Raw genomic sequence first — 14,136 nt, 5'->3', positions numbered from 1 at the left:
ACTTTTTCATATTGAACTCTGACATTGTGTGATCTTTGACAGTTTTCTGCGTCGGAATCTGGGAATCTGTAAAAAAAGAATTTGCACCCAGAAACATGTGGGATTGGGAAGTCCACTTTTCCTCCTGATTCTTTACTGTCCCCCTTTTCCTGGAGGCAGTTAACCAAACCTGTTTGCGGGGAGGATACCTCTGTGATTTCTGGGTCCTCTGGATGACATTGTTTGGGTTTAAGCGCTTCTAGCTCTGGGTACATCATGTTCAACATCATGTTAAACCAACCCCAAAACAGCATGAGGCGTTAGAACCCAAAGAACCCCTATTCTGACTCCCATTATTAGTACCAAGATATGGAGGACAATCAAACACAGTCTGGGGGGATGTTCTAGATCCCAAGGAATGCATTGTGCCCACATTAATTAATTAAGGTCCTCTGGGTATTACATCACCAGCCAAGAGCAGCTGAAAGGTTTGGCTAAAGGCCCACAAGTGTTAGATGATGACAGACCTCATAGTAGATCATTTGGTGGAGAATAAACATTTTTCCAACTGCATTCCACTGCTACAAGCATTAAAGAAATGCATGATACCCCCTTTATTGAAACCGGTCACTACGAAACTAGTGAACTTGTGCATCGTAAAGAATGATTGTTCTGCCCCAACAGATCCAATGTACATTACGAGGGACCATCAGGCACTAGACGCGCTAGTGGTTACTACTGCTCGGAAGAGGGATAATGCTCCCTTGGCAGTTACAGACAGAGACGTAGAGAGGGTAGGGCCTGAGTGGGCAAGGCCCACCCAAAATCTGTAAACGCCCATTCAGCAGCGCTGTGTGGGCATCTACAGATGTTAATGTCACTGCAGTGGGCCCCACCTCATTAGCTTCGAGCCCAACTTCTTAGACAATTCTGGCTACACCTCTGGTTACAGAGTATATGTCAGGACAAGAACATTAGAAGAACTTCTAATTTTGGATGTAAGACAGCAACTTCAGAGGCTTACAATGTGTTTATTGTCAGCGGCACGCTCTCATTGACAGATACAAGAGTTCGCAATGGAACAACATAGAAGTCCTGGAGAAAGATATCCCCCCTGAGCTAGCAGCATCTTTTCTAAATATCCTACATGAGGGGAACCAGGCAGCTAATGCTCTTATAAAAATGCTCTGGGTATAGCTGAGACATCAGGTTACCAGATAGCAGGGGCAGCATTTGTAAAACGACATTCCTGGCTAAGAGGAGTTGGATTTAGAGGAGTGGCTCAAGCCACTGCACCCTCCTGGGTAAGCCCCTGGAGGATCCTGTCATCCTTTGGGAGGTGGTTGATGAGGCACTTAAAAGGGAAAAAAATGATCATGAAACCCTAAAGAGCTTAGACCAAATTGCAGGCAAAGGCCACATACAAAGAGGGTCTGCGGCTCATAGGAGGTACTTTCGGACCATCCTTGCCTGCATTCCTCAACCCAGACATCAATTAGGGGGTTCATTTTACCACAACCACAAACCTATACATACGAAACCAAGTGAGAAAAAGGTACAGTTCCCTATCATCAGTTAAACATGGGTATTTACTCCCCGTATTTCCTGGTATCCAAAAGAGACCAGGGGTAAGGCCAGTATTAGATTTACGGCTTCCAAGCGAGCACCTAAAACCACAGAAACTCTGACTGGCCACCCTGCAGGAGGTAATTCCGCTTCTGATGAAGGGTGATTACATGACGACACTGGACACGAAAGATGCATACTTTCATATTTCATTGTTTCCAGGTCAAAGAAAATGTCCAAGATTCAAAATGGACTCATGCCATTTCCAATTCAAGGTTCTTCCTTTTGGAATTGCATCGACATCTCATGGATTCTTCAAGGTGCTCACTGTGGTAGCAGCACACCTTCGTCCTCAAAGCATTCGGAATACCCTTATCTAGACAACTATCTTATAAAGGCGAAATAGAAGCACTTTGCTTGCAAAATGCTCACAAGGCTGTGGTTTGACTCCACCAACTTGGATTTGCAATCACTGAGATCAAATCAAGTCACATACTTTCTCAAACCGAAACATTCCTACGGGCAATTCTAGACGCAGAGCATGCAACACCCTATCCGTCTTAACCAGGAGTGCAGGCCTTGATTGCCTAGGTATCGTTTTATCAAGTTGCAGCTCAGATAACGGCCAGGAATGTTATGAAGCTGTTAGGGAAGGCGGCTTCATGCATTTACATCGTGGCTCTAGGAGCCCAAACATGCGCTCTCTGAAACAGTGGTCCGCAGACGAACTGGGTCACGTATCTGGCAGCTGGGACCATCTAGTGGTGGTGTAGACGCATGCTAAAGGGTAGGCCTTTCAACATCCCGCCAGTCCAGGGGACCATCACTACAGGCGCCTCTCAGGTCTGATGGGGAGCCCACTGCACACACTGCCTTTGCTGCACCCAGGGTGCATGGTTGCAGCACAGGTAACGCTGCACATACATGTTTTACAGCCTTTATCCATGAAAGACAATACTACCACTATGTACTATATAAACAAGCAAGGGGGCACACACACACAGGAACGCTGTCACCTCTGGCCCATTTAATTTGGTACTGCTCCAACAGAAGTCATATTTTAATTCAGGTTCAACAGGTACCAGGGGATCGCAAATGCTTGGCAGACTGTCTAAGCAGAGTGCACATTCAAGGTTACAATTGGGAAGATTACACTTACACACTCAAGATAGATTTCTGCGTCATGGGGCACTCCGTCAGCGGATCTGTTCGCAGTAGCCCAAAACGCCACATGTCCAATCCTTGCATGTAGGCAACTGCAGTAAGGGACACTGGGAACGTACTATGGATGAATGGGTCCAGGATAATTGCGTACACTCGCCCACCCCGACTTCACTACTCCACAAGATAGTGAACAAACCAATACACAAACAATCGACATTGATTCTTCTTGCACCAACGTGGACAAGACAAATGTAGTACCCCCCACCTCTGGAAGATGGCGGTTAAACCACTCACAATTTATTAGCAAAGCAATAGGGTCAAGTTAATAGCTAGACCCCATATTCGAATTTAGCAGCATGGCTCCTGAAGTAATAGAGTTTAGCCATTTACAATGGCCTCAAAGATGCCTGAATATATACACGGAGACTAGAAAGCCTAACACCAAACACTGCTACTATAATACATGTAATGTAATAGATGCGGGAGCTGCTACAATAGGAAAGGGCCTAAGCACACAAACTGAAAAAATGCAACGGATTTATCATCTGGTGTTCAAAATGAAAGGTCAACCCGATTGATTGCACTCCTGCACATAGCAGTCACATATCTGCTATACCGGATTGATTCCAGATTGGTTAACAATTCCCTGAAATTCCTTTGTGCAGTGCTGGCAACATACAGTACTGCATAAGGGTTCCTGTTAAAGCTTTTATAGACGCGGTCCAGTGCAAATACCCACCAATCTCTCATCCTCCACCTGGTCACGATCTTAATATAGTGCTCATAGAGCATACCTAAAAGACCTCACTTAAAAGGTTGCATTCTTAATAGTCGTAATGTCTAGCACAGGGATGTCCAACTCCAGGCCTCAAAGGCCGGAAGCATGTTGGAGATTCTGGATACCCCTCATTTTGCCAAGTGACCGAGGACACCGATGATGGGAGGAATTGTGATGATCGTAACAGAGACGATGGCTGAAAAAAACATGCTAAAATTGCAACTTGTGAAAAGCAAAATACGTAGTGTTAGGGAGAATTCTCAAGAATGTGCTAATTTCCCTTACCTTTTGAGACCCCCAGCAACTTTGCTGGATTTCTAGGATTTTAATTTTTTGCCTGGAAAGAGTGTGAGCCTTTTTTCCCACTCTTTCATGTCTTTTGATGTGTGTTTTACTTTTGTGTTCTTTGGATATGGAGTTTTAAAACAACTCCATAGGCATCATCTTTTTCTTGTGTGTCACACTGCAACATCAGTGCAGTGGCACAGGGGTGTCTTTCAGACTCCCCAAGGTTTAAATACCTTCTCTGGGACTGACTACTGTCTCCCAGAACATGTAAAGTTAAATTGACTTTACTAGACTTTTTAAATTTACAGACCCAGCACACACTATCTTCCTATAGAGTGCTGGAGGGGTTGTCTAGCATCCCCTGAGTCAAAACACTCATGTAATAGTCAAATGTTACCCTTTCCCACTTGAAATGGCTGGTGGCAGTGGTTTAGAACAAACTACCATGCTTTTTCCCGAACACCGCTAGCTAATAATAGGGTCAGCCATGTTTTTCAATATGGCGCCCATGACCCCTCTGTAAAAACAGACTGGTCTTCGTTTTTTGCCGTTTCTTTTAGGAAAGGTTCTTCTTGTGTTCAACTCTGCGTGCCAAACCAGGTTTGGTCCCTTTGTACGTTGACCTTTGGCGGGCTTCAGCAGAGGCGTAGCCAGGATTGTCTAGCAAATGGGGCCTGATGCTAATGTAGTTTGGCCCACTGCACTGACAAAAATATCTGTAAATTCCCACACAGCTCTGCTGACTGGGCATTTACAAATTTTGGGTGGGCCTTGCCCCTCAGGCCCTACCCTGCCTACGCTCTGGGCTTCAGTGCTGAAGCCCTCCTCTGGCGCCTGAGTGTCTGGGGTGGACAGGGTGTGAGGGAGGTGCCCGAAACTCCCTGTGCTTAGTCTCCTAGGAGACCTGAATGCACTCTGGCGTGATTGGCTGGCTGCCTGTCCGGCAAGGACAGACAGCCTGCTTTGTGACTGACAGCTAGGCTGGAATGAATGGGGAAAACTGTTTAAAAGCAGGTCTCTGGGACTTGGAAAGCAGAGTCGACCAATGGAGCAAAAGAAACGAAGACGAGCTGAAGGAAGACGACTGCTGCAACTCCTGGTCCACCGGTGAAGCCCTGCTGCAGGTCCGAATTGCCTGAAACTCCACCGACAGAGAAGCCCTTCAAGGATACCTTCTTCCCTTGAGTTTGGTGGGAACAACCAACTCGCAAGCCGCCTGGACACCACCCTATCCTGGTCGAATTTTCTTCAGAGTGCTGTTGAAAACCAGATAGCCAGTGGGAAGGATACCAGAATGTGGTCTTTAAGGCACTCACACCTTAAACTGACGTTTTGCCAAGCGCGTGACCTCTTCCCTGGACAGTGCAGGAACCTCCCGACGCACTCCTTCTTGTCCCACGACTGAAGCTCAGGGACAGCGAGATCTTGCAGGAACTGCCAGGAACAACTGCCTCAGCTACAGCTTTTCTTCACTTAAAAGGTACTGTGCAAGTGCGGTCAAGAAATCGTTTCTGCTGCGGTGAAAGTTTCTGAAACTTTCCCAACTTTGAAGGCTTGTCCTTCCCTAAACCGACATATAACTTTTTGTCTGACGAACTACTTCTAAAAACCGTGGCAAAGACTTAACCGGTCCGGTAGCACAGCAAGTACAGCGCTTGCATTGACATCTGTGCAAAGCCAGCTGTCGCAGGTTCAAATCCTGGCAAGGACAATCTCAGCCTTTCATCCTTCCGAGGTTGATAAATGATCACCACACACAGTGTGTAATAATAAGCAGTGCTCAGATACCTGAGGGTTTGTAGCGCTATATAAATGCTAAATCATTATTATTAACCGTTTACTACCAGAACTGTGCTATCCTATCCAAAACTCTGAACCACTGACTTTGGCCCAGGCCTATTGAATTGAATTGCTGGTTGTAGGGAACTGAAACTATTTGCCCTACCTCTGAAAGTATTTTTGGTTTAATTATTTTAACCTTGTCTTTTTACCCCTTTTAAAAGTAACTGAAGTGCCATTTTGCTCCCACTTCAGGGGAGCTGAACTTGTTCAGTAACGTATTGGTTGTGTATTGTAGTATATCAGATTATGATATTGAGCTGTTCTTACTCGTGGAATGTTTTCCAAATGACTGTGTAAATACATGCATATTCTTTTACCAAGAAACCTTGAGTAAGTGTTTGTTTGAACCACTGTGATTGCTAGTCCTTTGTGTAACCTCTTGTACTGCTCACTTTACTCTTGAGATAAGCCTGGCTGCTCAGCCACTACTACCACATTACTGTGTAGTACGGTCTTGTACCAAAGGTGAAATTGTACTTACACTTGTAGTCTTAATTGTGTGTAGTGTTTCCAAAGGGTACTGCATGTGATTCTGCCTAACACATAGTCCAAAATGGATGCTTATTCTACTCTAAATGCGTTTTGGATGTTTTTGTCAGCATGGTGAATTTGAGGTGTTTAGGAACAGACCAAATCAACGAATCACTCCCTGAAGTGTGCCTAAAATAAACCTTTAATGAGTCTAGCAATTACTGTATAGAATTCCAGAAAGACAAATGATGTGTTATTTCCATTCCTTCTTATTTAGGGTCCCTGCTCAGTGTTGCACTCGTGGAACCCCCTGTTTGTTTTTAAAGAGGCCTGAACAAGAAAGCCAGCCACTCCACAATCAAAGAGCCACATGGTGCTGGAGAGAGCCCAGGAACCTCAATTAAAAAACAAAACAAAAAACAAAGTGTTTTGATTATTTTATCATTTTAAGGGCGGCAATGGAGACCACGGGGGTAGCAATGGAGACCTCAGGGGTGGCAGTTGTGACCCCTGCAACCCCCAAATGACGTCCCTGCGTGCTGTCCATAGGGTTGCATGGGCATAAAGTCTTGTCCCTAAACTACTCTTTCCTGACTTTTGTCGGTGGAGAACTGGTCAGGGATCCTTTCCTGGGCCTATCCTAGTAACTGGGATTGAGTTAGTTTCCTTACCTGAACTTCACTTACTTTTTTGATTTTTGGATCATAACCAATGGGCTCGTCTAAATCTCTTAATAAACCAACCTGAAATGTATAACTTTGGATATGATGCCTTCAGGGCATAAGACCCCAAACCATCTTATGTTTGGACTCATTAACTGCTACGGGAACTGCTTTGTGGTTACTCTAAAATGTCTTTACTGAATTCCATGCATTTGAGTACTTATTTGTGTTTCACTGGCTATTGAATCAAATGCTGTATTTCTTCTCCTAATGGTGAACGTATATACCTGTTTTAAGTGTACAACAATTTTTGACTAGAGATTTTACTTGCTTAGTCTTTATTTTAAAGACCCAATAAATCATTGTACATTTGTATACTTACCTGCGTAACTTGAATTAGTAGTGTTCTATGTGGACTCATGGTAGGCAGAGACCACTCTCACAACCCTCCTGAGACGAAGCCTTGCTACTCTGCTACCTTACCCTGATTGGGTTTGGATATTCCCAATGTATCCCTGTTGACCATAATAGGGCAGCCTCCCAAATTCTGTTCGCAGGGTTGATTTTGGAAATCCATCTTAACAGAGACCATAGGAAATTGGGGGTCCTCGGTTTGTGAGACCTTTCCTCTTGCAGTTGGCACATGCAGGTTAAGCAAGTTTTTCGACTGGCCTAAGATGTGGCCCAGATAGAAAAGCACTGCAATACATTTTCATTTATTTTGCAATTGTGAAGCAAAGATGAACGCTCCATCGGTACCACTACCTGTAGTGGGTATTCCATTCAGAGGGTAGAGATAGACACTGGTGGTCCTGCAGAGCCCCTGGCAGCAGGTCTATCCTGGTGGTTGTTGATCATGACACCAGATATCATTGTGACCGCCTTGGTTTCTGGATTCAGCTTCTCTCCTTATCTCCAGAATTTGGGTGGAGGGAGACCGCATTCTTCTAATAATGAAGCATTCAAAACACACATCATACAAAGGAGAGGTGTACTCATGCACTGGCAGACATGTGGGCCCCAGTGCACTGAAAACAACAGTGGACAGGGGCCCTTGGGTTCCTGGCAGCATTTCACTTAAGATGCAAGGTGCTATCATAAAGCCAACATAGATTCCAGCGTACTGGAGAGGTATCCCAGTACTGATAACCCAAAAAGGTGACCAAATGTCCCAGCAGAAAGAGGAATACTGCAAGAGGGTGAGGTTGTGAGACCCCCACTCCCCTCCAAAGAATGTCCCAGCAGAAAGAGGAATACTGTAAGAGGGTGAGGTTGTGAGACCCCCACTCCCCTCCAAAGAATGTCCCAGCAGAAAGAGGAATACTGTAAGAGGGTGAGGTTGTGAGACCCCCACTCCCCTCCAAAGAATGGTCCAGCAGTAGTGCTGCTGAGGGCTCCTAGGAAGGGTGGCAATATTTGAAAATCTGCTCCAGGCTACCAGCCTGTCAGGAAGACACTGGCAAAGAGAAAGGTACCCCCCTCAGCACTAGTAGCCATAAGGGCAAGAGCAGCGCTATTGAGAAGGTACAATGGAGGCTTGTCAGCCTGCACTTGAAACCTTATAGACTGACCAGTATGTCTACCAAGGAGTGAGTTTATATGGGCACATCTGGTGGTGGAAAAAACACCTCATCAAAAGGGTTAGGAAAAACCAACAGATGTGGCAGGGGTAGGTTTGAGGGGAGACAAGAAGGGGGTTGAAAAGTAATGAGGCTGAGATGTTTTGTACTGGAGTTCACCGGTTTGGTTTGGAGTCAACCGCAATTAGCATCATTCTGCCTCACGTGTTGACTTTTTTTTTGCATGCTTTGTGTATGGAGATTCTGTGCATGTCTTGACTACACAGGGTTTTCTTCATGCCCTGTCTCTACAGTTTGTGGCAAAGGGCACATTCCTTCCAGGAATGCCTTGTGATTGGGGCTTTAGAGGAAGGCTCAACTTTTATCCATGACGTGCTGCTCACACTGTGCCCTTGTGAATTCCAGAACTCTCATCGCAGAGGAGATCTCGAAGGGAAACTGGGAGAAGGTCATGAAGCTGTCCATGATTACTGCTCACCCACTGGCCTCTGAGAACCTCCGTCAGGATGCTGGTATGTTAAAGAGGGAAACACCAGGCAGTTGGGCTACATTGTGGGTGGTATACATAGTGCTGCTTCCTCCTCCTTTCTAGAGAGCCATATAACAAGAAGCAAGAATCTGCCTGAGATAGTTATCACATCACTTGATTCGTACATAAGCAACGTCGGGTGGCACGCACTTCCTGCTCTTGCATCCAAGTGCTGAGGCCTCCGGTGGTAGTCGGCCATACCCATCGAGGGTGACAGAGTATTTTGGATATGTCTCCTCGCCTCAGAAAGGAAGGGCTTTCAGGCGGCCAGTTGAAGTGAGAACCATGTTACTTCATTCTGTATGAATTCATCGCCATGGCCAGAAGTCAAATGCCGGTTACAACGTATTGATAGTAGGACCAGAAAAGGAAAGGGAGTGTGCGCCTTCCACGACATATGTTACATGATTCGCCTCTCCCTGCTGTTCACTACACCCAGGGAATCGATGGTCACTTGAACAGATGTCATATGTGTCTGTGAGCATGTATGTGCTGGATTTCATAGAGTGCAGACCTACTTTTCAAGCAACAGAGGACAGTATAAGACTAGAATACTGTCATTTGCTTGGGACAAGAGGGAGTAAACTCTACCTTAATCTAGCTCTATATGTATGGGAACATATCCCTTCCCTGGGTCGTTTATATTATGTCACTCCTAATACCCTAAGACCCCGAAGAAGGGCATTGGTTAACAGCCTCTGAAGGCCGAAACACTGTCGACAACACATTTATGGACAAAGACAGGAACTGATGTCAAATCCTAAGACTGGCACGGAGGTCAAAAACCTGCATTTATACCAAATAAATAAATGTAAATCGTGGCAAGACCGCAGCTTGTTATTTAACATAAACTTTTCTTTTAAGATCAAATATTATCCACACTGAACCATCGCATAATTGACTTCAGTGCCACAAAGTCATGTATTAGTTTAAAGTGAAATTGGTTATTTAAAACCTTATACACTATAACATATCATATCAGTACAAGATATTACATAGACAGCAATCTCCCTATGTAGGTAAAAGGTAGGAATACATCATTACAATAAAATTATTACAGTATAACACATCATTGAGATACAATCATAAAACCCTTGTAGGAATCATACCAATTAATCACCTAGAAAAAGGTCACATAATATTTAGTATCACAATTCAGCCCGAGTACACCTTATTCCATGGGTAATTACTAAAACACACAAACATGTCTGCTTGTGGATATGAGATAAATATGTAAAAAAGAATTTAAGAAGTTGCTCTCTCCCATATATAAAAGGCAGCCCCAACATACACCATGATTTCGGCCCTATCTATAGTCGACCAAAACTGGTCACTCATTGTCATTCTTGGGTCACTTATGATCCCACCATTGCCTTTGTGGTACCATTCTTGCAGTTTTTGGCACTCTGTAAGTGTGGGTCTAATGGATTCCACCTCCTTATTGCAATGCCTACAAAGCCTCTCCTCCCAGGGTATCCCCATCCAAGTCCCGTGTACTCTTTACATGGTAAGATGTTGCCATGAAGGAGCATAATAAAACTAATCTCACCAACTTTCTGTTACCAGTTTTTAATAGGTGGCATCTTGGTGTTGCAGGTTTCAGCCCTTGTCAATTCCTCCTCTGCAGGTCTGGATTACACAGGGAGATGGAATTCCTACACTGTCACGTCAGTTGGATATATATTTATGAAGTTAAATGTATACTGTCAATTAATATGAGACAAAATTAAATTGTTTCTCACTGAAATTGGCCTTCAGAAGACTTTTAGTTTTTTTACATTATTATTGTCATTGTCAGGTTTATTTAGAAAATGAAATCCATCAACCCACAAAATACAAACACAAGGAATTAAACATATTATATACAATACCAAAATAAAAGCATGTATAATAAAATCTGCTCGATGCATAATAATTCATAGATTTAAATTATTTCCAGGGATACATATTTCAAGTGGCAAGCCACTAGCCAAGCATAAAAAGTCAGTTGCCATCTCAGCTCTCAAGGTATAGACAACTCACCATTTCTCACTCACAAAGAGTCAATTATCAGTAGGCAATAACCACTGGCGAGTGCACATTTTGAGGCCTGTTATTTCTTCACATTACAAGCCCATCATCTTCTATGAACTACACAGAAGCGCACGTGTATATATACAACACCAGCCCTTCATTGTGCTAAGCACAGTATTAACATTGATGTATCGTCTCCCCACAGGTCTGGAGGCACCATTTATAAAGTACACAAGCACAGGACCCATATCGGAGGAAGGCACGAAGGCCTATTATCAGATGGGCTTCTATCAGCTGATGGACAAGTACCTGAAGCTGAATGTCCTGCAGAATGAGGACCTGATTGTACTTGAGCCGTGGATTGCACAGGAAACCTACCTGCAAAAGGACACACCCGAGTACCTGCAGATTCTCCAAGAACTTCGACGAAAGCCATGAGTTCTCAAGTGATTGGGAAGGAGGTGGCCGAGTGATGTGGACGAGATTCAAGATGCATTCTACTTGAAGGCTGATGGACTCTAGCCATCTCAAGCAGATAAGGATCCAGGGCCATTTCCTCTTTTACCACCTGTGTTAGGGCTCCATCTGAATTAGAGTGAGCATCAGAATTACCAGTACCATAGAGCATGACATTATATCGGCAGTGCCTTGTCATGCAAGCGATCGAGTCAGAGGAACTCTTGTGTGTAGTGTGACAGATGGCACAAGGTTCACTCTGAGTCTCAAGGATGGTTCAAGGGTTTGTATTAGAATCCTTGTGGGCCCTATGTTCGTCTCTCACTCTCTCTTGTCTAATGTCGAACCACTTCCCTAACCCAGCCATACTTAACCGCCTGTTCAGTACTACAGAAGGCTGACCCTACTGTCTGAAGCTGTCTTATATTAACGGTAATGATCTAAACGCTGGTTGTCTAAACTCCCTCAGGGACCTCCTAACTGTCCGTACTCTACACGGCTCTTAGTGATTTAATGAGGTTGAGGTTTGTGCTCTATAGATTCAGCCTTCCTCTATCACACTCAATCTCACCTTCCTTTACCACTCTTTCTGCTGCTCTGCTTCTTCTCACTCTTCCCACCACTCTACTTTCACTATGATGTTCTCGCTCATCCCTGATACTGCCTACACTCTCTGATGTTGCTCCTCCGTAGACTGCTATACTCCTTCCTTTCTCATGTAGCTGCCAGATGACCTTTTGGAGGTGCAGGAAATCGAGTCTATGAATTGTTCCAAGATTTGCATCTCTTTTACTTCTTCGTAGCTCTTGTCTTTTAGCCATTTATTCAGTAGGTGTCACACTATAGCTGTCTGGGAGTTTCACAAATAATTCTCTCGATCATGTCCTAAATTTTCTAAAATGCCCCTCTTTGGATCTTCATACAGGGTCTGTCTGTCTAGAGTTAGGGCTTGAAATTCTTGTCGAGCTCCTCCTGTCAACAAGGGGGAGATGTACTTAGTCCAGCAATCGTGATGCTAACCTGCACTCTTGCAGCCCTTCCAAAGTTGATGAGGAAGGCAGAGGAATCTTCTCCAAGGCCAAGCTTTTGTAGGATAGTTGGGGCACTACAGATTGTCCACGCCACTCGGCTCTCGCAACATGTAATGCTGGCTTTTATCGTGGATGCAGGCAGTAGCTGGTTTCACCCCGACACCTGGAGTGGATAGTGGCATTGCTTTCTTGTTTGTCTGAGCTAGTGGGATTCCTCCACTGTAGGAAGGTCTGGCCCCCTGAAAATCTGATAGCCTGCTTCCACTAGCTTGGGCTCTTCTCCACTGGTTGGTCTTCTCTCTCTTCTTTTATATTTGTTCCAATAGGGCCCTGCTGGATGGTCTTCTCCTCAGCTGGGGTGATCAAGGCTAGTTGGAAATCTGCCTCTGTTATCTCTGTGGGATCCTCCAGATCCTTGGGTGCCAGGTCAATGCTTAGGAATTCTACTTCCACTGCTATTTCCCAGATTTCTGTGTCCCGAGGCTCAGTACTGGCAGTTACACAGGAGTTTCCTGCTTTGGATATCTCGTCCGTTTTCCCTTCAAGGGATAGGCCAACCTCTTTATTGGGGATTGGCTGAAAAAGCCTGCTTCTGATAGCCTGTGTCACAGATCGCACAACAATTTCTCAGAGTCTTCAAGGGTTTTTATTAAATTCTTTGTAGGCCCTAGGGCCTCCTCAGTCTCTCATTTAGTGGCAGATCCCATCCATAACCCAGGCATCTGAACCCTTGGTCTCTGCTAATGGTGATTGACCCTTACTGTCTGAAGCTTACTTATACTAACAGTGATGCTCTAAACACTGACTGTCTAAACTTCCTGGGGGACTGCATTGTTGTCTATACTCTACCCATCAACTCACTCCTCCCATGACTCTACACTACCTACGATGTTCTAACTCCTCCTAGATACTTACACCCTTCCTCTCTCACTCAACAATGGTCTGCAAACTTGCATTTTGGCACAAGAGAAGGTGAGGGGACAGGAATTGGGGCCATCTCTGCTGCACTGGCCTCCAGGACTAGGCATATCTTTGGAGTCCTTCGTCCCCTTGTCAAAGTAGCCACAGGTGTTCCAGCATTTTTAAAGAGCCATGTGTGGTCCAAATTCAGCAGCTGAGCCCGACTCTGCTCCATACACCAATGTGATGATCGTCACCACATACGAGTGTACTCTTTAAAGGCCTCCATGTCACATCTGAAGGGGATATCCACCTTAACCTCTGGCACATGCTCGCCCGGGGGTCATCTTATCTGAGACGTTTCAGCTATAGTCACACCAATTCTAGACTAAGACCATGTAGTGAATTATCTTCCCACCATCCAGACTTGAAATAGCATGAAGCGGGGAAATTCATAATCCATGCCAGATCATGTAAAGAGTTCTATCAATCACCCACATGTCAATGTAATCCTACTACAATAGCCTCTACAATGTGGTCATGATAAGTGCACGTATAGCTCTGTGATGAACCCTGGGGATTGGCTGAGCTATGTAAATAAATACGATATTCTTGGAAACAAACTTCTGAGACCTTTTCTTGATCCTCATTGAAATTAATATTTGTCAGTGTGTGTCATGTGAGTAAATCTCCTTTACCCTCAGCAGAAGATCTATGCTGAATCCATGCCAGATCCAGTCTCGAACCTCTGCCCGACAGGAACCCATACTCAGCGAGGGTGCCCGGGGCTGGTGCAAAATCTTTCAATCTAGGAGAGAAGAAATCCACAACAGCTGAAAAGACAAGCTTAATTAATTCGAAGTCTCACCCTGCAGAC

The 14,136-nt window shown here is 44.8% G+C and overlaps 1 protein-coding gene across 2 annotated transcripts in view; it reads left to right on the top strand.

The window, feature by feature from the left end:
* Nucleotides 1-13,882, top strand: part of LOC138511169 (uncharacterized) — a 296,224-nt gene extending 282,342 nt beyond the window's left edge. For both annotated transcript variants that reach the window (XM_069626676.1, XM_069626677.1), the window contains exons 9-10: nt 8,736-8,842; nt 11,078-13,882. In XM_069626676.1, coding sequence (XP_069482777.1) covers nt 8,736-8,842; nt 11,078-11,310 — 340 coding nt within the window. In that variant the 3' untranslated portion in view covers nt 11,311-13,882. The remainder of the gene's footprint in view (nt 1-8,735; nt 8,843-11,077) is intronic.
* The last annotated feature ends 254 nt before the right edge of the window (nt 13,883-14,136 follow it).

This window comes from Ambystoma mexicanum, chromosome 6p (genome assembly GCF_040938575.1).
Source record: "Ambystoma mexicanum isolate Mex_15411 chromosome 6p, UKY_AmexF1_1, whole genome shotgun sequence".
In the NCBI taxonomy this organism is placed as follows: Eukaryota; Metazoa; Chordata; class Amphibia; order Caudata; family Ambystomatidae; genus Ambystoma; species Ambystoma mexicanum.
Note: the sequence above shows the minus strand (reverse complement) of the source record. Positions and strands in the feature narration are given on the sequence as shown.